Below are 27,549 nucleotides of genomic sequence, written 5' to 3'. Positions count from 1 at the left end.
TTTTTTTTTTTTTAAGATTTATTTATTTGAGAGAGAGAGAATGATCCAGGGGAAGGGCAGAGGGAGAGAGAGAGAATCCTCAAGCAAACTGCACTGAGCACAGAGCCGGACTCAGGGCCTAAGTCAGGACCCTGAAATCATGACCTGAGCTGAAACCAAGAGTTAGACACAACCAACTGAGCTACCCAAGCACCCCAAAATTAAATCTTAAAAAAAAAAAAGTTTGACAGAATTTTCTAATAAAACCAGCTGGGCCTGGAAATTTGTTTCTCAGGGGTTTTGTTTTGTTTTGTTTAAAATCACAAGTTCAACTTTTAAATGGTTATAAAGCTATCAAGATTGTTTATTCATTTTGGTTAAGTTTTGGTAGTTTGTAGTTTTCAAGGAAGTAATCCATTTCTTCCAAGTTGTTGATTTTATGAGCCTAAAAATATTTATAGTAGTTTCTTTTTTACTTTTTACTTGTTGCAGGGTCTATAATGATATCCTGTTTCATTTCTGATATCAGTAATTTGTATCAGGTCTTTTGATTTTTGTCATTCTTTCTAGGGGTTTATCAATTTTATTGATTTTTTTTTCAAGGAATCAGCCTTTAGTTTCATTGCTTTTTCTCTGTAGTTTCCCTGATTTCAATCTCTTTGACCATTGCTCTTACCTTTATTAAGTTCTTTCTTCTGTTTGCTTTGCAATCATTTTTCTAGTTTCTTGAGGTACAAACTTAGATTTTTGATTGTAGGTCTTTCAGATTCTCAGTTATAAACATTTAATGCTATAAATTGCCCTCGCAGCACTGCTTTCACTTTATCTTACATATTTTGATACTTTTTCATTCATTTCTATGTATTTTTAAGTTTCCTTTGTGACTTTCTCTTGATCCATGGATTACTCAGAAGTGTATTGATTAATTTTCAAATATTCAGAGATTTTCATAGTCTTTGTTATTAACTTCTACTTTGACTCCATTATGAATAGAAAATTCACAACATAAGCTTTCTGTTCTTTTGAATTTGTTGAATAGTCCAGGATATGTTTTATATGTTTAATAGTCCAGGATATGATCTGTCTTGGTGAGTGTCCTATGGGTCTTAAAAAAGCAAACTGTATTCTGCTGTTGTTGGATGGAGTGTTCTATTTATGTCAGTTAGAACCTATTGGTCAGTTGTGTTTTTCAGATCTATAACCTTGCTGACTTCTTCCTAGCAGTCCTATTAGTTGCTAAGAGGGAGGTTGGAGTCCGCACTATAATGGTGGAGGCATCAGTTTCTCCTGCCAGTCCTACAAGTTTTTGCTTCATGTATTTTAAGATTTGCCAGTTTGGTACATACGTATTTATGATTGTCATAACTTCCTAGCAGATAAATCCTTTTATTGTTTTGTGATCCCTTTAAGTACGTTTTTTAAAAATCTGTTTAATCACTGCTAGTGTTCTCCCTTCCCTATTTATTCAGCATTTGTTAATCTTTACATTACGTCAGAAGTGACAATATTGTATGTGAAATTTTGAAAATACTATGCTTGGCAAGATTCAAAATGAATTCTGAACAAACGTAAGTATTCATGATAAGTAGGGATTTTTAGGTAGATGTCAGTGCTGAGTCAAAGCAGGGATTAGAATATATGTGAGGAGAAGGAGATGTTCCAGAATCTTGGGAGCTATATCAGGACCTTGAGTATATCCAGAAGATATGTCAGAATCATGGGTACTTAAAGGAGGTACCGCAGAATCTCAGGTCTAGACCCAAAGAGGCTTAGCAGGATCTCTGAGGAGGGGTGATTATAAAAGTATAGTCTAATAATTAATTTACTTAAAAACTTAAAATAATATTAAAAGAAGATCTGAGATATTTCTATATATGAGAGGACATGGATTTTTTTAAATGGAGAAATACTGGCTGTGGCCTTATAACCAACTCATTCTATGGGTGTAAAAATTATTGGCTCCATTGTTCAAAGTGGAATAACAGAGACTGGTTTACCCTCCTACCCGAGACAACCACAAATCCAGACAAATCACATGAAGCAATGTTTTTCAAGACACGGAATCAGGCAATGAATGGCATTTGTGTGAGTGGGAAACAGCCAAGGTGGGAGGTATGACTCAAGAGTTGATAGGCGATGACGAGAGAGGAGGAACATCCCTTAGGTGAGGAAGGGGAGCTGAGAGTCTAGAGAGACTGAAATGTCTAGAGTTCCCAGGGCAAAGTAGCAGAGGAGAAAGCTGTATGTTAAGAGAACTCCATAGATCTAGTGAGGTGCTGATTGGTGTGTGCATGTGAGCAGAACTCCTGGAGGCCAGAGAAAGAACCATCTGAGAGAATGAGAGGGAACAGTGCCCAGCATTCACACTGGGCCAGGAATTGTGCCTGGTGCTCACATGGGGCCGAGAACAGAGCCTGTTTCACCTGCCAGTCTGGAAAACCTCATACTTCAAAGGGAATTGGATAGGATACTCAGAAGACTCTTGCCTCAGTAGGGGGGGAATAATTACACTAGAGTCCGTACTGCTGTGGCCCTGCCTAACAAACCTGAAAAATAAGATACAAAAGAATCAGTCTTTCTCCAAGTAACCTAACGGCACCCTAGAATAAAGCTCAAGAATATTTATAGGAATACAAAACTATGCAGCACTGAACAAACTAAAATCAAAAGACCTGACATCTAATCAAAGATTACAAGATGTCCAAAGAAATTGGAAAGGAGGACCCATCATCAGGGAGAAAATATCAATGAATTGAAATCTATCCAGAACTGAAAAAGATATTAGATTTGCCAGACAAGTATATTAAAATAGTTCTGACTCTATTTTAGATATTCAAAAAGTTAGGTAGATATAACAAAAGATATAGGGGCGCCTGGGTGGCTCAGTAGGTTAAAGCCTCTGCCTTCAGCTCAGGTCATGATCCCAGGGTCTTGGGATCGACCCTTGCATCAGGCTCTCTGCTCCACAGGGAGCCTGCTTCCCCTTCTCTCTCTGCCTGCCTCTCTGCCTATTTGTGATCTCTGTCTGTCAAATAAATAAATAAAATCTTAAAAAAAATAACAAAAGATATAAATTGAACTTCTACACTGAAAACTACAGTGTTTGAGATTAAAAATACACCAGATGGGATGAATAGCAGAGTAGACATTGCAAAAGAAAAGATTCACAAACTTGAAGGCATAGCCATGGAAAAGAAAATGACAGAAAAAAAAAAGAATTTAAAAAAATGAAAACAGCATCAGTGAACAGTAGAACAGCAGCTTAATATATGTATAATTGGAGACCCTGGGGGGGGGGAAGTGGAGGACAGAAAAAAACTGAAAAAATTAATGGGGTCAATTCACTGCAATGATTTAACAATCCTAAAAGTTTATGCATCTAATAACAGGGCCTTAAAACACACGAAGCAAAAACTGACAGAACTGCAAGGAGAGGGGCGCCTGGGTGACTCAGAGAGTTAAGCCTCTGCCTTTGGCTTGGGTCATGGTCACAGAGCCCTGGGGTCGAGCCCTGCATCAGGCTCTCTGGTTAGCAGGGAGCCTGCTTCCCCCTCTCCCTCAGCCTGCCTCTCTGCCTACTTGTGATCTCTCTCTCTGTGTCAAATAAATAAATAAATAAAATTTTTTTAAAAAGAGCTGCAAGGAGAAATAGACAAATACGCAGTTGTAGTCAGAGATCATTCAAAGAACAAATAGAGGATATCAGCAAAGATGTAGGAGATTTGAACAACACCAGCTATTTCTAACTGACATTTATCTACAGAACATTCCACCCAAGAACAGCAGAATAGACACTGTTTTCAAACACATGTAGAACATTTACCAAGATACATCCTATTCTGGGGCATAAAACAAATTTCAATAAATTTAAATAAATTCAAGTCATGCAAAGTAGATTCTCTGACTAACAGAATTAAGTTAGAAATCAATAACATAAACATGATTGGAAAATCAAGAAATATTTGGGAACTGACACATTTCCCAATAATCCATGGGCTGATAAATCAAAAAAGAAATTAGGAAGTACTTAGGACTGAATGAAAATAAAAGCAACATATGGAAATCTGTGGGATTCTGCTATAGAAATACTTAAGTGGAAATTTATAACACTAAACACCTATATCAGAAAAGAAGAAAGGACTCAAACAATGACCTTAAGAAACTAGGAAAAGAAAAGCAATTAAATCCAATGTAAGCAGAAAATGGGAATAATAAAAATCAGAGTGAAATCGGTGAATAGAAAACCAAAACACAACAGAGAAAATCAGTAAAACGCAAAGCTTGTTCTTTGAGAAGATAAATAAAATTGACAAACCTCTAGCCTGGCTAATCCAAAAAAGAAGAAAAGACACAGAGGACCAACATCTGGAACAAGGGAGACAACAACACCACAGATTCTACAGGTATCAAAAGGATAATAGGAGAATATTATAAATGACTTTATGCCAGTATATTTGACAACTCAGATGAAAAGGGCAAATTACTTCCAAAACTGAACTCAAGGAGTAGATCATCTGACAAGCCCTACATTTATTAAATAAATATAATTTGTACTTAAAAACCCTCCTCCCAAGAAACTCTGGGCTCAGATGGCTTCACTGGTAGATTCGACTAAATACCTAAGGAATAAATAATACCAATTCTACACAAAAGTCTTTCAGAAAATCAAAGAGGTGGGAGTACTTTGCAGTTCATTCTATGAGGCTAGCATTATCTGATAACAAAACCAGACAAAGGATTACAAGTAAAGAAAACTAAAGCCTAATATCCCTTGTGAACATAGATGCCAAAATTCCAAACAAAATTTTAGGACATTGAATTCAACAACATATGAAAAGAATGTTATATGATAGCCAAGTGGGGTTCAGCCCAGGAATGCAAGGATGGTTTGACAGTAAAAAGCTCATGTAATTCACCATTTTAACAGAATGGGAAAAAAATCTGTATGATTATTTAATAGATACAGAAAAAGTATTTGGTAAAATTCCACAATTATTACTAGTAAAACTGATTTTTAAAAATAGAAGTCCAAAGGTACTGTCAAGAAATCTTTTGTTTAGACCATCTTTTCAACAGATTGTGCCAGCACAACTGACTATCCATGTGTCCCAAATGAACTTTGATCCATACCTCACGCCATATACAAAAATTAATGCAAAGTAGATTATGGATCTAAATGTAAAATCTAAAACTTATAAAACAAGCGCAGGAGAAAATCTTCATGACTTTGGGCTGGGCAACAGCTTTGTAAATAAGACACCAATAGCACAATCTGTAAAAGAAAAAGTTGATAAATTGGACTTCATTGGAATGAACCTTTAGATCTTCAAAGGACAGTTTTATGAGCATAAAAACACAAATTATAGACTGAGGAAATAAGTCTTTGTAAAGTATAAACCTGATAAACGACTTACATCCAGAAAACAGGGAGAAAAAAGTCTGAAAATTCACCTATAAGAAAATAAACAACCCAGGTTTTTTTTTTTTTAAAGATTTTATCCATTTATTTGACAGACAGAGATTACAAATGGAGGGGGGAGGGGGAAGCAGGCTCATTGCTGAGCAGAGAGCCTGATGTGGGGTTCAATCCCAGGACCCTGAGATCATGACCCGAGCCATAGGCAGAGACTTTAACCCACTGAGCCACCCAGGTGCCCCAACAACCCAGGTTTTTAAATGAGGAAGAGATATGGACCTTCACCAAAGGTGTGTGGATAGCAGCGTGAAAATGTCCTGCATCATTCATTCCCGCCTTTCACAGGAGTGGTGTAGTACTACCACCTACCCATTCGAATGGCTTAGATGAAAAAAACCGTGCACACCAACTCTTGACCATGTGTGCAAGGACCGAAGCTCTCATACATCACTAGTGGGAATGTCCTTTGGAAAACAGGTTGGCAGTTTCTCAAAAAGTGAAACAAACACCTGTTGTGTGATGTAGCAGGTCCATGAGCAGATAGGCAGCCAATGGAAAGAAAGCATATGTCCATACAGAGAGTGTGCGTGAGTGTTCATAGCCGCTTTATGTATAACAGCCCAAACTTGGGAACGATTCAAACATCCGTCACTGGCAAATGGTCACTCAAACTGTGGCTCGCCATATACTAGAATATTATTTTGCAATAAATAAAAATGAATAATTTATATACATGACAATATCAATGAATCTCAAAATAAGCTGGGAAAAATGGGCATATACTGTATGATTCTATTTATATAAAACTCCAGAAGACACAGCGACAGAAAGCAGGTCAGTGGGGATGGGAGTGTGGAGGACGAGAGGGAGGCATGACAAAAGGGCACAAGGAAATGTTTGGGGCTGATGGGTATGTTCATTATGTGGATGATGATGGTGGTTTCACAGGTGTATACATATGTCAGAACTTATCAAATTGTATAGATTAAATATGCACGAGTTGTCGTATGCTCCTTACACCTCATTCATAAAGCCGATTTTAGAAACAGAACAAAGCGACTGGCTCCTAGTGAGCACCAGCACTGAAGCCTGGGTCTTCTCTGAGCCTCAAGTGACCCCATGTAAAGATGCTGACAGACAACACTCTACTGGCTGACTGACGGTTCCCCACTAGCTATGCACACATTTAGCAGCTTAAGTGCTGGGGGCTCCAGTAAGCTTCACATTTCATTTCACTGTTAGTTGAAACCTCAACTCTTTATTTCATGTTTTATTAAGATCTGTTTATTGTAGAGAGAACAGGGGGATGGGCAGAGGGAGAAGGAGAGAGAATCTCAGGCAGACTCCATGCTGAGTGCAAAGCCCATCGAGGGACTCAATTCTGAGACCCTGCGATCATGACCTGAGCCAAAATCAAGAGTCAGACAGACGCTTTAACTGACTGTGTCACCCGGGGCTCCTCCAGTCTTAATTTTAAAAACACATTAGAGCAATGCTGGGTTGTTTCTTTCTTACCTCTAAATTTGACGGGGACTCTAGCAAAGGATCACATTGATGCAGAGGAGCGCGCTCAGCATAGGTGAACTGGGGAGGGAAGCCCTTGCAGGTAATCAGGAACCAGATCACATCTCGAAATTGCTGGTAGCGGGATTGGAAGCCACCAACATTAGCTCTGGGACCCATGCCGCTGAAGAATGTCGCATGGTGCTTAGGAGCAGGAACCAAGGCTGCCTGTCTTGGGTTCCAACCGCAGCTCCACCAGTTGGTAACACTGGGTGTGTTAATGTCCCCATTGTGTCTTGTAGTATTCTTATCAATAGAGTAAGCATATAAGGAGTGACCGCCTTCTGGGCCTGTTTAAAGACCGAAGTGCGTTCATATAGTCTCGGCAGGCGATGAGGATTCCAGAAGCATTGCTGCCATCGTCAGCGTCATCGAAATCTCCTCTTGATAGTGGTGTTATATCTGGATAATGACCAATGATGACCAGGTCCTAAGCTGGCCCACAGGGGTCTGTAAGCAACATCTGCTGCTCTACAAGTTAGATGGTTGGGGAAGGTGCCATTCCAGAGGTAACCTCCAGTCCTGTCCAAAAACCACGTCCACCAGGAACCACCCCACCCCTGCCACCAGAAGGAGGCAAGTACCAAGCATTATGGAGGATGAGTCCAGAGTCCCAGATACATGGCCGGCACATGAAAAGAATATACAGGATCTTCTTTCCCCGCCCACCTGAAGGATGGCTTATCTGAAGCTGTGGTAATGAGTTGGAAGTAATTTTCTTTCGGCATTCTAGGAGGGCTTGACCTGTTCTTTTGCCTCTAGCACTCTCTTGAGAAACCCAAAAGCATCTGGTATTTGATCTTTTGCACAAGACGTGTCTTTCCTCTTTGGAAAGCCTGTGGGATCTTGTAGGAGCTTCTCTTTGTCCCCAGTATGTGCTGGAGCCCCTGGCAATGAGTGTTGCTTTGGGTCTGTGTTCACTCGGGCTCCGGCAGGCCTGGTTTGGACTGTCCCTCCGCCTTCATGAGGAACATTCTTCACCTCATCTGTGGCGACTTTTCCTGCTGTCCGCCTGGCCTGCTGACTGCCCCCCGCTTTCTCCACCATCTCAGAGGCCTCCATCCGAGCACTCTTGATCAAGTTTGTGACGGTGGTTCTTTAATTCCCAAGGGAGCTTTCTGTTCTCTGACTTTTCCTTTTTACGGCATAGTCTTCTCTTCCCATGAGGGCAATATCTTCTCTTTCCTGGGATAGTAATACCAGTTCCCCTGGTTTTGTTCTTTTCTTCCTCCTGTATTCTATTTTTCCAAGTTGATCTTTCCAGATTTGTTGGTTGATTGGCTCTCTTTTTTTCTTGCCAGAGGCCTATCTCGGAAGAAGGCTGGTATTTTGGGCTCGTCTGTTTCTATATGAAAGTGAGGAGCTTAAATGCTGGCTGGGGTCCTGGGCAGAGGATGGGGAGGGTGGTGGTCAGCTTGCTGCAGAGGTCAGCCTGGGAGGGGACAGGCCCCACGGTGCCCATGGCTGGTGTCTGCAGGCATTCCCTCTTAGCAGAAGACCTTTCCAGATGAGACATTTCAGGCCCCTGCAGTTGGGGAAGGTGGAGGGCAGGAGGCCCCCAGCCAACTGGGGGCAAGGCTGGGGGTCGGGCTGCCCCTTCTGTCCCCCCGCCAAGTTAAGAGGAACTCCTCAAGTGTAAGTGTGACGTCCTCATCAGTTGTGTCCTAAATGCCCATCATAGGCCACGCACAGACTGATAAGCAGCAAGACACAACATCTAGATGACAGAAGAAACATGACCGTAATATCACATGTCCATTATGTAAATAGAACCAGCGCAGGAAGTGTTTCCTTTCCCTGTATCCTTACAGAGAAAGGTGAAACCTAGCAAAAACAGTATATTAACCATCCCATATTGGGCCTTTGTTCTTACGTTGGTCTACTTTGCCATAGGGCAGAATGCAGAACGAGAAGGAGCAGACACCTATCATTCAGTTTAGGCAGAAAACTCTGAAGACGACGTTTACCGACTTTGTTCTGTAGAGTTATTTACGAAGATTTCATAAAAGCAGTTCTCACCTGGCAGGAAATTGACCCATATTGGAAAAGTCATTTTTCTAAGTATAGAAGGAGCTAATGACGAATTCCCCAGCGGTTCCTCAGGCGCGTGGGTGCTGGGCCCTCCTCGGAAACGCCTGGCATTGACCATTTCCTATAACTTTATAAATAGAGCAAGAAGCATCTCTCCTTGGAGCTCACGTAGTGCGGAACGCTCCTGTTGACCCCATTCTCCTCTTCCCAGGCTGCTTTTTGCCGGACTTGGAAGAAGTGGAAACGTATCCAGAACTTGTATGCTCTGGCAAAACACAACAGTGTAGCCTTAATCTGAAAACCGAAGACGGAAATCCAAGCAGAAAGGGTTAAAAATGGCCCTGTCTTTCTTTTTTTTTTTTTTTTTTTTTTCTTTTTTTTTATCAACTTCCTGAAATCATAAAACTAGAGTTAACCCTGGGACATATCACTTCCCAGGAAGTCATTGTCTTTCTACTTGGTTACTCGTGACCTTGAGCAAATTTGTCCCCTGGGAGTTAAGATAAGAGGACCTTTTTTCGTTAATGCTAGTCTTGCGTGTCTGGCTGAGAATCTAGAAGCTACAGGGTTGGCAGGGCAGAAATATGTCCGTCGGCCGGGTGCTGCTGGTCACTCTGGCTGATCATGCTCCAGTCCATGTCATTGGCTTAAGTGACAGCTGTGAAATCCTTCGTGTGTCTCAGACGTCTGTTCTTGGTTACTGGTGGGGTTTTCCCTTCCTTTTGTGTTCTGCTCAGTGTATTCAAGGGCGGGTTTCGTGCCTACACTTGAATGAGGCCTGGTCTTGACTCGGGATGGTACGATTTGGGGGAGGGCTGCGTGCCTGTCATTCTGCAGACACTCAGAACAAACTGTCACACAGATCGAATTGACCCTGACCACAGGCGTTGAAAATCAAGGCTCCGAGAGATGTGGTCCCGTATCCACCGTCATGTGCAGCACTGCCCTGTCCCCTGAGGGTGGCACTTGCTGCCACCAAGAACTGTCAAGGAGAACACTGCTGGCTGCACGGTGGCTTCCCAGAGGAGGCGGGGAGGCTGGAGGGGCCGAGCCTGGGTGTCCCTCAGAAACCCTGTGGCTGCTTTCCCACGGCCCTCTCTTTCCACCGGTCCCAGCTCTCTCCACCTGGGAGACCTGCCTTCCTCCTTCGCGGTCCTGGATTCCATGGGCGTGACCTCACCTTCCCATTTGCCTGAGCCAGAGCGTAGGTTTGTCCTCGAGTCTGCCCCGTGTCCAGCTGCAGTGACCGGCTGGTGTCGGCCCCTCGTGTTCTGCCGCCCTCCCTCCCGACACCCCTTCTGGGTGGTCTCCATGGTCTCGCAAGGACTCTGGCTGCTTCTCCTCCCGTCTCCCTTATGAGCAGGTCCCACCCTGCGGCCAGGACACCCCGGGGCTGCTCAGCACCCCTCTCTGACTCCCAGGGCTCAGAAGAGGCCGAGGACCACACCCCTGCCCGAGCGGATCCGTGATGTCCGTGAGGCCCCGGCCCGACCCCCTCTCCCGCTTCTGCCATTCATCTCTTGCAACTTCTCCCCTGTGCTGCACAAAAATCTTTGTGCCCCAACCCCCCACCCCCATCAGAGGTGGGATAGATTCTCCCATCCCTGGGATCTGAGCTTGCCCCGTGACTGGTCTTGAGCCGGGGCTTGTGGCAGAAGAAACATTGTGCAGCTTACACACGTGGTCTTGCTGTCCTGTACTCACCGTAGGACACGGCCCATCCAAAGACCCTGAAGATGGGGCCCAGAGTGCTGGCCCGCAGACTCTGGAAGCACGATGCTGGTTGTGTTTCAAGCCACTACGTTGTACGGCTGTTTGTCCCACAGTCGAGCAGAGCAGACAAGTCTCGGAGCAGCTGGAGCGGCCCTTCTCCATCGTCTCCTGGTGATGCTTAGGCCACCGTGCACATGGCTGCTCCCTTAGCCTCGTTCCTGTCTTTGCTTTCTGCATTGCTTTCTGATCACCTTTCAGGATTCAACTCGGGCGTCCCCTCCTTCGGGAGCCTCTCTGGATGCCCCCTTCCCCTGCCCCCAGGATTCCTCACGTTCCAGCCTCTGCAGTCACTTGTGCTCACGTCTCCTCCCCTGCTAGCTGGACCAGTCCTTTAGCTCCCTGAACGGCTGGGTTTCTCCTCTGGAAATGGGGCGGATACCAGCTACCCTGCCCGGGTACTGGCGAACTTAATCCAGCATGTCTGGCTTTTCCTAGGACCCTGCCCAAGACAATGCTCAGCTGGTGCTCCCGGCTCACTCGCTGCCCTGGGGCTGTGGGTCCCCCCTGGGGTTGAGATTGCCTCCTCCAGGGTCTTGTCCAGGGTTAAGGCAGTCGCCAGCGGAGGTGGCCCCTCACGTGTTTCCGGACGTTCATAAACCGTGGTCTCCACACCCAAAGGTGACCAGCATTGGTTTAGCCCAGAGAATGAAGGCTCAACCTTGTAGAGTTGGGTTTTCGGTGTCTGATGTCATGCTGCCATCACCAGGCATGGCCTCCCTTGTTCCGGAACGTCGTCATTCAGGGTCGTCCCTGGCGAGGCCCGGGTCCTCATGCTGCGGTGCTAGGTTTCCGTTTTCATCAGAGCGAGGCTTTTGTGCGGCAAACAGGGATCACATCTCAGGCGACTGCTGGTTCTTAGGATGAGCTTCTCAGCTCAGTGCGCCATTCGTCTGACTTAGGGCCCTCCTGTAACTCTTTTAATTTCATCACCAGCAGAGATAAGACTAGATTTAAAAATAAGAGCCCCGGTTTCAGGAAAATGGGAAGCTTGCCGGGTTCGCAGCGAAGAGAGATTCCATCACACGGTGTGAACTTTGTGCGGAACTGGCAGGAGTTTTCTTGGAAGTGTTTGGGAACATTCTTCTTTGTGTGTTTTTCTTTGTTTAAAGATCTATTTATTTTAGAGAGTGAGAGCTTGAGTGGGAAGAACAGAGGGAGAGGGAATCTCAGGCAGACTCCGTGCTGAGTGGGGAGCCTGAGCTCGATCCCACGACCCTGAGATGATGGCCTGAGCCGACACCAAGAGCTGGAGGCTCAACCGTCCGCCCCACGCCCTCTTCTCGCATCTTTAGAGGTAAGGGTGCAGAGCCTCACGGCTTCCCTGCCACATTGGACTCCTCGGCCATTTTCTTTCCTTTTTTTTTTTTTTTTAAAGATTTTATTTATTTATTTATTTGACAGAGAGAAAGACACACAGCAAGAGAGGAACATAAGCAGGGGGAGTGGGAGAGGAAGAAGCAGTGCCCCCGCCAAGCAGGGAGCCTGATGTGGGGCTCGATCCCAGGACTGTGGATCATGACCCGAGCAGAAGGCAGACACCCAGCGACCAACGGAGCCACCCAGGCGCCCCTCCTCAGCCATTTTCACACACCAAATTCTTTTGATTACAAAATGCTGATGCCTTAGGCATCCTTGGGGGAAGGTCTTAGATGTCCCCGGATAACTGTGTGGCTTGCAAACTACTCCTAATTACCCTGCCTTTGGCTTAATTCGTACAAGCCCCCAGGCGCGGGATCCCTTCGCACTGCCGCACTCTGGCGCTGTCCTCGCTGCTTCCGAGCCTGTCGGAGGCATTTTCTGTCCTGACGTCGGGCGCACGTTAATCATTAGGCAGGCGGGAATGGGTCATCAGTTCTATGAACTTCAGGTGCCACGTGAAGGTACAGAGGGCTTGTAGCGTTTCTCTGTTTATTTTGAAATGTTATTTTAACTGCTAGTCCAACAAATACAGCTGAAGCCTCTAAATATTAGAGATCTACAAGGTATACAGGAAAGGGGAAAGCCTCTGAGAAGGCCGTGGAGCGGCAGTTGGTGGAACACGGAGAAGTTCCTCGTCTGCGCGTTCCCTTCCCTGCCGTGCGAGTGGTTCTGCTCCGACGGAAATTCCGGCCTTCTGCCTTTCCACAACGCAGCGAAGTCTTATCGGACTGAATTTTGCAACAGAAAATGTAAATTACTTCTATGGGGTGGCATTAATAAGCACATCAAGTATAATTTGAGGGGGTTTTACAGTGTGATAACTCAGGGTTGCTGACAGAAAGATAAAGAGCAGCGAAGTCAAAGTTCCATGTTTGTCACTATGTGTCCGGACCCTTTTGGGTCAAATACAAGGGCTGAGTAGGGGGGACTTCAAGCCCAGCGCCCACTGTTCTTTCTCTTGAGTATCTGATCCCATAAAATATAAAACCGTTGGGACAATAGGGACAATCTTAATAGTTGGGACAATATCCAGCTGTTATTTAATGTTTAATTTCAGAAAATATTGACGAAGGGCCGTGCAGGTCCGAGAAACTCCATTAGCAATGTAGGGCGCAGAGATGGGTCTGATGCAGTCACGTCCCCAGGACGTGAGTCCTCCTTGGTCCTTGATTCCAAGCATGTGACGAAACGAAAGTCCTTCACTTTTTCCTCAAAGCACCCACTTTATGTTAGCCCAGAACAGAGCTTCTCCCACGTCCTCTGTCGTTTCTAAGGTGGAGAGTTAAGCTGCTCGGGCATTCCTACCTTCGCCCCAAGGCCTCTCCCTCAGCCGCCAGCCTCGCTCCCTCCTTCCCCGTTTGACACAAGCTCTTTCCTGCCGACTCGGAGCCTTGTTATTCACTAGACTTATTGTCCCTCTTGCACACTTTTGTTTTTAAGTCTTGGTGATTCTGCTTCACCGGGCAAATTTTGGATCACTTTCCCAACGCAGAACCACACTGACTTCTGATCTAGATACCCTTATGTTCTGTTGTCTTTGGACACGCTGGGTCTGCCTGTGCCATCTGGGCGACGGCAGGCCCCACTTGTTAGAGCCGGGGGAGTCCTCGCAGACTCTCACCGAATTACTGCCGGGGTACACCGCGGGGCACATGCTGTACCCATCGTAGCTACGCGCCCGAAACAGAAACCGGATCCCCTCTGCAGCATAAGGACTGTGCGAGAACTATGGATACGGGGATTAACAAAACACATTCTCTGCCCTTAAGACAGACATGAAACGTTCTCACACTGCATGTAATTAGGGCTCTGTCAGAATCGGGCTGAGGAGCTGCGGGGGAGCCCGGAGGAGGGTATGCTGAGCCCCGCTTGGCTTCACAGAGTAAGAGCTCATCGTGCCATTAGCAGCTCATTTTAGCCTAATCTTTTTAAAAAGTCACGCCACCTAAGAGTTGGTGATTTGGAAAACACAATACGGTAAAGGTTTTGGGTCACTGTTCAAATCCATCCAGCGCTCTCCCGCCCTCAGTGGCACAGCATGGCCGTGGCATCCGCGTCTCCTTCCTTCTGTCCCTTTCTCTTCCTTCCTTCCTTATTTCTTGTCATTTCTTTCTTTCTTCTTCCTTTTTTTAACCTTCTTTAGATTTTGCATGTTCTGATGGGTAAATGCTCGACTGAGACCCAGAAGGAGAGTTCAGAGTTTCAGAAATCACAGGGCGCAGCGCTACCATTTAAACTGGGTCGGAAGGGAGAGAAGTGTTGGCAGAGAACCCCGCAGGCCTCGGGTTCGGGAAGGAACTCCAAGATTGCACAGAACACACGTCTTAATGGGAGCTGGGTGGGGAGCTCCGCAGCCCTTTTCCCGGGCTCTCGGCCCCCGCGGAAGCCCCCCTGCACGAGGAATCTGAAGCCCCAGTGGCGCTCTGCTGGCGCGCTCTGCTTCTCCGGCTGTTTGTCTCACCTCCGTGGCCAGACTGGGCGCGGCTGAGAAAAGAGATCAGACTGTTGTGCCCGTCTGTCCCTCCAGAGCACCGGGGGCGGAGGACACAGTAACTGGCGCCTAGTTTGTTCTCCTCGAGGAACTGGGCAGTGGCCATGCCATGTGGACTTTAGAGCCAGACTTCCTGTGATAATTCTGCTGCTGGAGCAGAAGCCACAGCAATGGGGGAGGGCCGGGAGCCAAGGCACACCAGGAGCCACAGGGCAGGTGGGCTGGGGTGTGTGCCCGGCCGCCTCGGCTCTCCACGTGGGGACACCTTCACAGGGAGCCCTGCCTTATCTGCTCCAGCCGGAAGCAAGGAAGGGCCAGTGTATTCAGTGATCTGTGCAAACACAGGCCTCTGGCAGGAGTTCAGGACAGTGTCGCCTCACTCTGCGGATGGATTTTATCTTGTCAGCTCCTCATGGACAGCAGGACCGACATTCCCCTAAATAAATCTCAGGTGTGCTTTAAAAGCAACTGAGAAATAAAGCAGTAAGAGTATTCTAACTCCCTGAGTGCAATGACAAGGAAACGAACATCGTTTTGTAGTCAAAATCAGTTCTTCCAGCTGTGATGCTCCTGGTTGGAAGAGAGAATTAAAAAAAAGAATTTAAAAAAAGCTGCCGTCCGTGTGCATTTTCCCTTGCAGCACTTGGGAGCCCGAAAAGAAAGTGGTCCCAGCCCCACTGACCTCACAGCCTCTGCCCAGCTCTCTGGTACTAGGCTAAACTTCACAGTTAATATTTTACTTTAGTGACTGCAGTTGTTAACCTTTTGTTTGTGGTGAAAAATAGTTTAAATAATACTTACCCTACTGTCTTGCTTGCCGTTTGAAGAAAGCTGCCTTCAGATATAATGCGGACTAAAACGTGATAGCAGAAAATGCACAGAGCCGTGGCCGGCTTATGGGAACAGATTACACAGAAAGTCTTTTAAATCCTATGAAAGGCTAACGGTTCCCTTTTGTTTTTCCGGGGTGTTATCATCAACCATGAGAACTTACTGTCTGAATTCTAAGCAGGAGATGTGACTTCCACAAAAATGTGTGACTTGTCCCCTTTTGCATTTCTAAAGGAAGTCAAAACATCCCTTCATCTTCCCACTGAAAGATGTTTCCTTGAAGCAGGGCTGAACTGTGAACCTGTTTTAGAAGAGCACGTCCCGCGGATTTGTTCTGGAATAGTGTTCTCACTCAGCTGGGCGAGCCTGGCGTCCTGCGGTCACCATGTGATGGCAGCGCCTCGAGGTCAGCCCTGGCTGTGGTCAGCTTGTACCTCCTTGGGTCCTCTTGGTGCTGCAAGCCTGTGGGCTTCCCTGGAACCGCTTCAGATGGGAAAGCAGTCCCAGAAGCGAAATGTCACTGGGCCATGCATGACTGCCAGGCCAGGGATGGACCTGGCGAGGGACCTCAGGAGGACAGAGATGGGAGGCCCGTTCAGGCAGCGGGACCTGCCGCACACCTGTGCACCTGGGCACGCATGCCCCTGGTGTCTCTTTTTGTGTCTCCCACGCTGCTCTTCATAGGACACCAATCACATCGCTCGGAGCTGGCTTTAAAGACCCTCGTCTTGGGGCTCCTGGGTGGCTCAGTGGGTTAAGCCGCTGCCTTCGGCTCAGGTCATGATCTCAGGGTCCTGGGATGCTCTCTGCTCAGCAGGGAGCCTGCTTCCTCCTCTCTCTCTCTCTGCCTGCCTCTCTGCCTACTTGTGATCTCTCTCTGTCAAATATATAAATAAAATCTTTAAAAAAAAAAAAAAAAGACCCTCGTCTTAAATTAGGGGCCTCTTCAAGACCCTCTCTCCGAATATAGCCATGTTCTGAGGTCCTGGGCAAGGATTCCAGCATAGGGTTGGGCAGGACACAGTGCAGCTCGTAACAGTACCCACCTGGAGAGCGTCTGTTGTTTGCCGGCTGAAACAGTCTAGCTTTGTTAGGCACTCACATAATTGGGTTTTCTAAACTCTCCCATGGACCGGTAAGTGTGCAGTCATTTATGAAGGAAAACCTGCGTGAGTTACCCCTGGGGTACAGGAGAACATAGACTGTCACAGCAGGGTGCGTGCTGATGGCTTGTCCCTCCTGCTCTCTCTGCGCCCCTGCACTGAACCACACTGGCCTGCGCGTTCCTAGAAGGCTTCCATTGTGGAGCTTTTGCAAACACTGTTTGCTGGAACATTCTCCCCCAAGACCTCTGTGCAGCACACCCTGTCATGTTCTACTGTCCCCAGCTCAGCCAGGCAGTGTCCCCCTGTAAGGCAGCGTCTGTCCCCATGAGCTCTCACTGTGCTGTCAGGGCACCGGCAGACATTCAGTCCCCACGTGTATTCATTTACTTGCTGTCTGCGTCCCCACCGAAATTGGTGCTCTAGGCAAGCAGGGACTTTGTGTCCGCGGCCACTTCTGTCCAGTGAGACACCGTGTGTCGACACACTGTGTGCTCGGTAGCAAGTGACTGATTCTTGCAGGACCAGCTTTCTCTCTGAAACATGTCATGTTGGAAGATTTCCACTTTCCGAGCATGTTCACCAAGAGGCATGCGAGAAAGGGTGGTCAGCACTGTCCCTTCTTAGATTATGAATTTAGCGGGTCGTCATGGGTACCGGAGGTTTTCAAGGAAGGAAAAGTGTTCCTCTGCGTTTGACTCACTGGCTACTTCTCTCTCCTCCCAGGCTGGGCCTCCGCTACACTTCCAGAACCTCTCGTCAAGATGGTAGACACGGAGACCCTGATTTGTCCCCTCTCCCCACTCGAGGCTGAAGATCTGGAAAGCCCATTATCTGAAGAATTTCTACAAGAAATGGGAAACATCCAAGAGATTTCTCAATCCATCGGCGAGGACAGTTCTGGAAGCTTCAGTTTCGCGGAATACCAGTATTTAGGAAGTGGCCCGGGATCAGACGGGTCTGTTATTACGGGTAAGTGTGCTGTATCCCATAGCGCTTTATTTAGGTAAGTTTTTGTTGTCTGTTTTGTTTTGCTTTCCTGCAGAGAAAAGTGTTCGCTTTAGCTGGCAAAGTAGTCCCATCTCTGTGCCGTGAACTGTTTAGACATGATAGAGCGTGACACCGAATTCACTGACCTGGGGGCCTTTCAGGAGACCGTGTGAGACACGCAGCATGCCCGCTTTCAAAAGCCATATGCAAATCAAATAACGCTTAAAATTCAGTTAAGGCAGTCAGCTACATTTCTAAACAAGTCTGAGTTTCTATTTCTTCAAAGCAGAGGCTCCTGTTATGATAAAAAGAACGATTTTTTAAAAAAATCTGGAAATGTATATGAACCACCTCCCTGTTTTCTTCACTGCATCAGGAACTGCGAAGCGTCCGACTCTTGGTTTCCGCCCAGGACATGATCTCAGGGTCCTGAGACCGAGTCCCATGCTGGGCTCCAACGTGCTCCGCGGAGTCTGCTGGAGATTCTCTCTCTCCCCCTGCTCCTCCCTCTGCTTGCACGCTCTCGCTCTCAAATAAATAAATCGAATCTTAAAAAACAAAAAACAAAACAAAACAAAAAAACCCTGCAACTAGTATCAGTGGGACAGATGCAAAGAAATAAAACCTGGGGTCCATCCACGTAGCCCCTGGTGTCACAGAGAAGAAATGGCGGGACCCGCCATCCTGCCAGGCAGCACTGAAGCCGGCCCTGGGTGCTGCGGTGTGGACCACGCCCTCATGGGACAAGCCTCCCATGTGTCAGGTCCTTAACCCAGAGTACTTGTCCGCCAACCGTCTTCTCGCCAATTCCCACGCCAGGAAGATGGCTTTCATGATCGTGTGCTGACTTTGGTGACGGCGGGAGCAGTGCGCGCTGATGAAGCCTCTGTAGAGAGAGTAGTCGGAGGTGCGTGCGCTCTCAACCCAGTGGGCCCACTGGGGACAGACATCGTTAAAAAGGAGACACGCAGATGGGGGCACGTGGCAGCCATGTTTGGGATAGCACCTGCGGCATGGGGACAAATAGGAAGTGGGGGGAGCAGGTCGTGAAAGCTTCCTGCTGCGGAGTTCATCATAACTTAGAAGAATTAGCTCCACCTGTCTCCGCTCGAATCCACGTAAAAAGCGTGAAGATAAAGAATGAAAATAAGCTTGACGATATATTCTGTACAGTTCGATGCATGTGAGGTCTCCGGTACCAAACAGTGCTGAATGTGGTCGGTAGGTCCATGTCACATCTGGGAAAGCTCGTGCCAGCTTTACGAGGTCGGTGCCCTGCCGAGAGGCAGGTGGGACTGGGGAGAGGGTCCTGCCGGGACTTCCGACAGAAGGCATGAAGCAGTGTGATGAAACATTACCACTTGTAGATCTGGGCAGCAGGTGTCCTTCTGTGTATTTCTCTATATGTGTGAGGTGCTTTAATGAAAAATAAAAGCAGCAGGAAAGAGCATTCCTGGCAGAAGGAGAAAGCACCTTGCGCACAGCCTCACACAATCCTCGCAAAATCTCAGTGAGAAGACCGTTGTCGTTTTACAAGTGGAAATAACACAGCTATGAGGTAACATGGCCTGGTCACATAGCTAGAAAGAGACCGTGCCAGGACCTGAACCTGTGTCCCTCAGCTGGCTCTGAAGCCGAGTTCTTCGTAAGAACATCCCTTCTGGCAGCAGTGTCCTCGACCCAGAAAGTCAGGGACTGCACGATCCATGTGAGACCCCGGGGAGATGACGAGTTATCCGACTCTGTTGCCTTCCTAGGCGAACAGCCTTGGTAGTGACCCCAACAGACCTTTATAAATTATTCACTTTTTTTTTTTTTTAAGATTTATGTCTTTACTTATTTGAGAGAAAGAGACACAGAGAGAGCACAAGAAGGGGGAGTGGCAGAGGAGAGGGGGAAGCAGACTCCCCAGCTGAGTTGAGAGCCCAACGCGGGGCTCGATTCCAGGACTCTGAGATCATGACCTGAGCTGAAGGCAGAGGCTTAACCATCTGAGCCACCAAGGCGCCCCAATGGTTTTGCATTTTGACTGTCTTTTTCATGACTTGTTATTGAGGGAGTGAGCTTTGAGGAAAAGGAGCGAGCATCCAGGGTGATGGGAGCTTCCAGAAACAGCAAGGGAGGCAAGCAAGGAAAAGCCTCTGGGGTGCGGGATCACCTTCAGTGCCTCAGTAGGTCGCCGCATGGCTGACCTGTGCTAGTGCCTGGGACAGTGACAGCCTAGGCTACTGGGCACCATGGTAGCCAGTGCATGTGCCTTGTCTACCTGAATCCCAAGAACAATGTTTGAGCTCATTGTTCTGTTTATTTGAGGAAAGAGGAAGAGAGACAGACCCCAGGACACTGGGACATGCTGAAGATGAGAAGCCCAGGGTCAAACCCAGCTCTCAACCCCTCCAAATGCATCTTTGGGTCACCACACTGTAGGCACGGAGCCTACTGGCCAGTTGTTTTCACATACTATTTGTGGTTATACTGATGATCAGAAATTTTTCTTCTTCAGGATTTGAGAAGATTTATTTGTGTCCATGTTTCCTTTTTTATTATTAAAAGAAGGCAGATTCCCCCCTTTGGAAAACAAGTTGTTCATTTTATAACGAAAGATTTGGGGATAGGCTTTCCTTTAGGTCACACATGCTCTTGAGCTTGTTCTCAAATAAGGAACTTGTGCGAGCAGGGTGGGTGTGTAGTTGTAAAACCCCTGGAAAGCTCTGTTCCAGCCATGGATGGAAAGAGTGTGCAGACACCCACCTTCTCCGGGAAGATAGAGTCCACAGCGGCCACTCTGCCTGGATTTTCTCTCTCCCAAGTCCTCACCCTCAAACAGGAGGGATCCGAAATTACATTCTTGCATTTGTTTCAAGGTTGTGTTTTAGGTCGTTGTCAAGAACGATAATGTAAAATATATTCCTAAGCCATCTGAAAGCTCTGACATATAAGACCTGGAAATGTCGTATAAACTAGCCTCGTGGTCCATGTGCTCCCATCAAAAGCCACACCGGACCCAAGTCCTTGGGCAGACATACGCTTTGCATCTAAATAAAGTAAGAGCAAGGGTTTGTGGGGAGAGAGTTCCATCCTGGTCTTCAACCAATTCCAAGGAACTTTGTGGCAAAAACAGAAGAGGGGAAACTTAACAAAAAGTGATCATATTGAAACGTGTGCCACAGACACCCCTGACCCGCAGCCCTTGGCCCTCCAGGCCCTGGGGTGTGCGTCAGCTTCCCCGAACTGTTGTGGTTGATCCTTTTCATCATTTGGCATCATCTGTTGCTTCTTAAAATCTTGCTCTGCTTCCTTCCCAGGTTCTCCAGGGCTGGTGGGACTAGCTAATTTGAGATAAGATTACCGCTTCTTTGTAAATTAGATTTTTCCATCCCTCGGTGGTATTTCTGCATTATGCAAATTGCTCTGGAAGGGCCGTCTATAAAGTGTATTCACGTTAAACTTTATACCCAGGAGAACAGATGGGTGAGGCTGCTTGCGAGGCCCATCTATCTTTCTCCCCCGATTTTCCTTTGCAACTTTACGGCATACAGTAAACTGCACATAGTTAACGTGCACAATTTGATGTGTGAAACCATCACCACAATGAAAACAGTGACCAAAGCCATCACCTTCAAATTTATTTGTGCTCTTGTATAAACCCTCTTCCCCACCCCTTGGTCTCCCTCCCTCCCCTGAGCAACACCAATCTTTCTCTCTCCTTATAGATCTGTCTGTAGCTCCTAGAGTTTCATATAAAAAGAATAATGCCGTAGGTGTTCTTTTCAGCTGGCTTCTTCCACTCTTCAAAATTCTTTTGAGATTCATTTGCATCAAAGCACATACCAGAAGCTCAGGTTTTTTATGTGTTGTGTGGATACGCACTGTTTCTTTACCCACACACCTGTCGGTGAACATTTCAGTTGCTTCTGTGTATCAGCTGTTGCTAACGATGCTGCTGAGAACATTCATGTCCAAGTGTCTCTGTGGACGTGTGCTTTCGCTTCTCTCCGCTAAATACCTAGGAGCGAATGGCTGGGACGTAAGGTAGACGTATATGTGACTTTTAAGAAACTGCCAAAGTCTTTTCCAGAACAGTATATCGTATATCACTTTTTTTTTTAAGATTTTAATTATTTATTTGACGGAGAGAGAGCGCGAGCGCACAAGCAGAGAGAGAAGCAGGAGGGGGAGAGGGAGAAGCCGCCTTCCCGCCAAGCAGGGAGTGTGATGTAGGGCTCGATCCCAGGACTCCAGGATCATGACATGAGCCAAAGGCAGACGCTTAACTGGCTGAGCCACCCAGGTGCCCCTGTAAACATTTTCAGTGAAGCATAGTTGACACACAGTGTTACATCAGCTTCTGGTATACAACATGGTGATTTCACAGTTGCTTGCGTGACACAGTGCTCTCCGCCACGCGCCATCACCGTCTGTCGCCGTACAATGTCATCACGAGAGTTCAGACTGTACTTGCAATGCTGTACGTCTCTGCCCCGTGACTTGTTTATGTGATAACTCCAAGCTTGTGCCTCATGTGTACACATCTTCTTGGGTGACATTTCTGCTCAAACCTTTTGCCCATTTTTAAATTGAGTGGTTTCCTTGCTTTTGACTGTTGAGAAGTGTTCATATATTCTGGATACGAGTATTTTATCAGATGTGTGATTTCTGGATAGCTTCTCCTCGTCTGTGGCTTGTCTTTTCCTTCCCTTAGCAGTGGTTTTCAAGACACAGAAGTCCTTAATTTTGAAGAAGTGAATTGGTCAGTGGTTTTTTTCCCCATGGATCCTGCTTTCTGTGTCATAGTTAAGAAATATTTGCCTCACCCAAAGTCACTTTATTCTGTAAGTTTGACATTTTTTAGGTTTTACATTTTTGCCCTAGCTCTACGGAATTTGTCTAGATCTATTGAATTAATTTTCATATATGCCTCAAAACTCATTTCTTTTCTCTCTCTTTTGCATTTGTAATTGTTCTCACAGACTTTATTAAAAAGACTCTTATCTCAAAAAAACAAAAATACTCTTATCTCCACTATACAGCCTTTATATCTTCGTCAAAAATCAATAGGCTTTACCTGCCTGGGTCTATTTCAGTTCCATTGGTTTGTCTCATTTGACACCAGTGCCACTAATTTCTTCTTACTGTAAGGCCTGAAGGCAAGTTTCACTAAATTCTCCAACTTTATTCTTCTTTCCTGAAGATGTTTTGGGTGTGCTGGTAGTTTTAGAATCAGTTTTTTAATCTCTACCAAAAAAGTCTGCTGAGTCTGATTGGGATTGCGTTAAGTCAAAAGATCAATGTGAGGAGAATTGACATCTTACCAACACCAAGCTTTCTGAGCCATGAACTTATTTCCCCTCTTAGATAGCTCTTCATTAATTTCTCTCTGAGGGGGCGCCTGGGTGGCTCAGTCAGTTAAGCGTCTGCCTTCAGCTCAGGTCATGATCCCAGAGTCCTGGGATCCTGCTTGGCAGGGAGTCTGCTTCTGCCTCTGTCTCTCCCCACCACTGGCTTGTATGTGCTCTCTCTGTCAAATAAATCTTCAAAAAAATTTTATCTCTGCAATGTTTTCTAGTTTTTAGTGTACACATCTTTCATATTTTTCGGGTCAGATTTATTGCCAAGTGTTTCATATTTTATAGATTTTTAGAATTTTCTGCATAGGTAATTATGTCATCTGTACATAAAGACAGTTTTACTTCTTCCTTTTTAAGCTGGATGCCTTTATTTCTTTTTTTTGCCTTATTACACTGGTTGGAAATCTCCAGTATAATGTTGAATAAGGAGACACCCTTGCCTTATTCCTGATCTCAGTCTTTCATCCCTAAGTATGACAATAACCGTTTTTCATAGATACCCTTTCCTAGATTGAAGAAGTTCTCCTTCCCAGTTTTCTGTGAGTTTTTATCAGAAATTAATGTTGGATTTTGTCAAATACAATTCCTTCATCTAGTAGGATGATCATGTGACTTCTCTTTTTTTATGTGGTTGATACAACAAATTATACTATTTGATTTTCAAAGATTAGGTCAACTTTGTATTCCCAGAATAAATCCTATTTGGTCATAATGGATTGTCCTTTCTGTACATGGTGGACTTGTTAAAATTTTGTTAAGAATTTTGTGTCTCTGTTCATGAAGGATATTGGTTCTAGTTTTCCTCTAAAATCTTTATCTGGTTTTGGTATCAGATTAATGCTGGTCTCGTGGCATGAATTGGGAAACAGCCCCTCCTCTACAGTTTTCTGTATTTCTGTGGAATTGATACTAGTTCTTCCTTAAATGGTTGGTAAATTTCACTTATGAAGCTTTTTTTTTTTCTTTTCATCTAATTTCTCTCAGTGTTCCATTTTGGATAGTGGGTTTTTTGTTTGTTTTTTTGTTTGTTTGTTTTCTGTGTCTTCACATTTACTAATCTTTTCTTCCGCAGTGTCTGAGCCAGCTCTGATCCCATCCAGTTTATTTCTCACACTAGGTGGTGCAATGTGGTGCAATGTGGTGCTTTTCCACCCAGTCTCTAGTCTTTCATCCTGCTCCTTGAACGCATTAGGATAGTCATAACGTTAATCATCTGTGTTTGTTCAGGTGTAGCCTAACCCTGAAATCATGACCTGAGCGGAAATCAAGAGTTGGGCGCTTATCCAACTAAGTCACCCGGGTGCCCCTGTAATTTTTTTTATCGGATGCCATGCATTGTGAACTTTGTTCATGATGGATATTTTTGTATTCCCATAAATACTTCTGAGTTCTGTTCTGGGACGCAGTTTAGTTACTTGGAAAATGTTTGACCTTTTGGGTTCTGTGTTAGATGGAACCATAACAGTGTTAAGTCTGCCCCAATACTGAGGCAAAATCCTTCTGAGTCCCTTACCTGATGGCCTGTGGATTCTGAGGCTTTCACCGTGAGAGGTGGTCACGGAACTATATCCAGCCTTGTCAGAGTCCTGGCTGCTGCTCCCCTGTCCTTTCAGGTTGCTGCTGGAGTGTCTTTTCTTTCAGGCTCTCTTAGCTGATGGAGCAAAGAGATATGGGTATGTTCTAACCCATGTATACGCATAGGTCCACAAACATTTCCGTATGTCACCACTTGTATCTCTGTTTGTTGCGTGGTGCCTGCGGCACTAACCCGCCATCACATGGGTCATTCTCACCTCTCCCAGCCAATCTGCTAGCTCCTGCTCCCACAGTGAGAGGCCCGGCTCCCACACCACCATTCCTTCCATTCATGGTCTGTCTCCAGTCTACACAGTGGTTGCATCAGGGTGGCTAACCTGGACCCTGTGGGAGCTGCTTTCTCCACGGACACCCCAAGCAGACACGTAGCTCCTTTGCCTTTGGTCTCATAGATGCCACTCATTTCCAAGTTGCCTTCGGTGGGGTCTTCTCCACACCTCCTTCAGGGAAGCCATTCCGTGCATGTGTGGCACAGTGAGCTCACTTTGTCACTCATTCCCCCAGCATAGTTCCCCAACCTCCTAAATTTTTATTTGAGCACATGAAGGCTCACTCTGTACTGTAAAGTTCTGTGGGTTCTGACGAAGGCATCACATGTTGTGTCTTCACCATGATGTTTCCATATGAATCGTTTCACCGGCTCCAAAAATCTGTTTTACCTGTTCATCTGCCTCCCACCCTCCCCCAGCAACTCACCTTTGGGCCAGACCTATGATTCCGCTTCCCCAAAGCATCAGATGTTCGGGTCGCACAGTTTCTGACCTTTCAGACCGGCTTTGCCCTCTTGTCCTCTCACCTACCGAAGGGCATCTTGGTTGCTTCCGATTTGGGGAGATTAACACTAAAGCTGATAGAGACATTCGTGTGTAAGTGTTTGTGTGAACTTAGTCCTCAGATCACGAATGGCTAAATACCTCAGAGTGTGATTCCTTTAAGACTGTTCTGCCAAACTGTCTTCCAGCGTGGCTGTACCTTTCTGCATTCCCACGAGCCATGGGCAAGCCTTCCTGTCGCCACATGTCCTCACCAACAGGCAGTGTTGTCAGAGCTTTGTCTGTTTGTTTAATTTAATTTTTTAAAAAGGTTTACTTATTTATTTAAGAGAGCAAGCACATGCACGTGCACAAGCAGGGGGAGAGGTACAGGGAGAAGGAGAAGCAGGCTCCCTGCTGAGCAGAGAGCCCAACACAGGACTCGATCCTGGGACCCTGAGATCATGACCTGAGCTGAAGGCGGACGCTCAGCCCGCTGAGTCCCCCAGGCGCCCCAGTGCTTGTCTGTTTGTTTTCACCAGTCTAATAGGTGCATAGGGACGTCTAATTTTAATTCACAGTTTCCCAATGGCAAGTGATACTGATTTGCTACCATTCTTCAGTGAGGCGTCAGTTCAGATCTTCTGCCCACTTTTTTAATTGAGCGGTTTGTTTTATTGTTGAGTTTTAAGACTTTTCTGTGTATTTTGGATACAAGTCTTTTATGAGATGTGTGTGTTGCGAACATTGTCTCCCTGCTCGTGGCTTGTCTTTTTTATTCTCTTGGCAGTGTCTTCTGCAGAGCAGAAAGAAGTTTTTAATTTTAAGGAAGTCAGCTTAATTTTTTTTAAATCTTTCATGGATTGTTGCTTCCGATGTTGCCCACATGGATTTTCATCCTGTATTCTGGTGTGATTTATGGAGTTAACATTTGCAGAAGAGTGGAGGGCAGCAAAGTAAAAATTGTGTGTAGGCCACGCCAAGGTCGGGGGTGAGGGGGAGACAGCTGGGGTTGTGGGTCCAGAACCCAGGGGCCTCCCAGCCGCTTTGCGGATGTAACCGCAGTAACTGGAGGCACACAGGGTGGGGGTGGGACAGCCCAGGACAGGGGCCAGCCCAGGCCGGGAGCTCTGCCTACTAGCAGGCGCCTCCTCACATGCAGTCGTGTCCTCTTGAACCTGGCATAGACATACATCGACGGCAACGTTGTCTGGAGCGCTCATCGGTCTTTCTCCTCTGTTCTCAGACACCCTCTCACCAGCTTCAAGCCCCTCGTCGGTCACATACCCAGTGGCGGCCGGTAGTGCTGATGAACCTTCCAGCATAGCCTTGAACATTGAATGTAGGATCTGTGGGGACAAAGCTTCAGGCTACCATTATGGAGTTCACGCGTGTGAAGGCTGTAAGGTACGGTGGACCCCAGCAGGGGAGAGTGTCCCTGCTTGGGACAATGGCTGCTTCTTTTTAAGCACAGATTTTGATCATCACTAAAAGGATCCGTCAGTCAGCGGTGTCAGGCCCCCACATCGTGCTTTTAGGACTGTGTGTGCACTCTCAGCTTCGGTATTTCATGTACCTGATACGCGCAGGGTCTCGTCATCTCGTGTTCAAAGTTGGAACTCTTCCCTGTGCATGCTGAGACGGTCTGCTGACTTTGGAAGACACCACACCCTTCCTGGTGTGGGCACAACCCACGTCCTTGACAGCCGCGCCGCACCGGAGCCCGGGCTGGCCTTGGAGGCCTGGGCTGTGGGGAGAAAGGGCCACGCTGCCTTCCGACGGGCAGAATTCTCTCTTCAGCCTCCTCATGCTCCTGGCCTGCTCTGGCCCTCCCCACTTTACAGACTTAGAGATCCAGCTGAGGGAAGGCGCCAACCTCCCTCCTGTCCCCCAAGAAATTGCTGTCCCTGCTCCCGCAGGCGTTCCAGACCTGCCCGGTGTGAAACAGGCAGTGGGAAGTGGGAAGCAAACAGAGACAGCACCAAAGCAAATACAGACGCTTCGCAAGCCTTCTGACCATGAACTTGTGAAAGAAGTTACTTGCAGAGTAACTTTTGCCCCAGGGCCGTGCCTGAGTTCCTGTTGTTACATTTTGTTTCTCATGGACTAAATACTAAAGGTTCTTACTGGGTAGAGTTTAAGATAAGCTTTTGTCAAGCGTGACTGTTCTTTACCACCAGGTGGCTGCCTTTTATGAGTTCATTGTGATTTTAGTCTGGAAGGGGCTAGTATTCGCTTACACAGAGATCCGTGCAGT

At 46.5% G+C, this 27,549-nt stretch overlaps 1 protein-coding gene across 5 annotated transcripts in view; it reads left to right on the top strand.

The window, feature by feature from the left end:
* PPARA (peroxisome proliferator activated receptor alpha) overlaps positions 1–27,549 on the top strand; it is a 64,325-nt gene that overhangs the window by 19,846 nt on the left and 16,930 nt on the right. For all 5 annotated transcript variants that reach the window (XM_045083693.1, XM_045083689.1, XM_045083692.1 and 2 more), the window contains exons 3-4: positions 17,333–17,578; positions 26,539–26,699. In XM_045083693.1, the coding sequence (XP_044939628.1) occupies positions 17,371–17,578; positions 26,539–26,699 (369 nt within the window). In that variant the 5' untranslated portion in view covers positions 17,333–17,370. The remainder of the gene's footprint in view (positions 1–17,332; positions 17,579–26,538; positions 26,700–27,549) is intronic.

This window comes from Mustela putorius, unplaced genomic scaffold (assembly GCF_011764305.1).
Source record: "Mustela putorius furo isolate JIRA1106 unplaced genomic scaffold, ASM1176430v1.1 tig00000738_pilon_pilon_pilon, whole genome shotgun sequence".
Lineage (NCBI taxonomy): Eukaryota > Metazoa > Chordata > Mammalia > Carnivora > Mustelidae > Mustela > Mustela putorius.
This window is presented reverse-complemented; position numbering and strand designations above follow the sequence as displayed.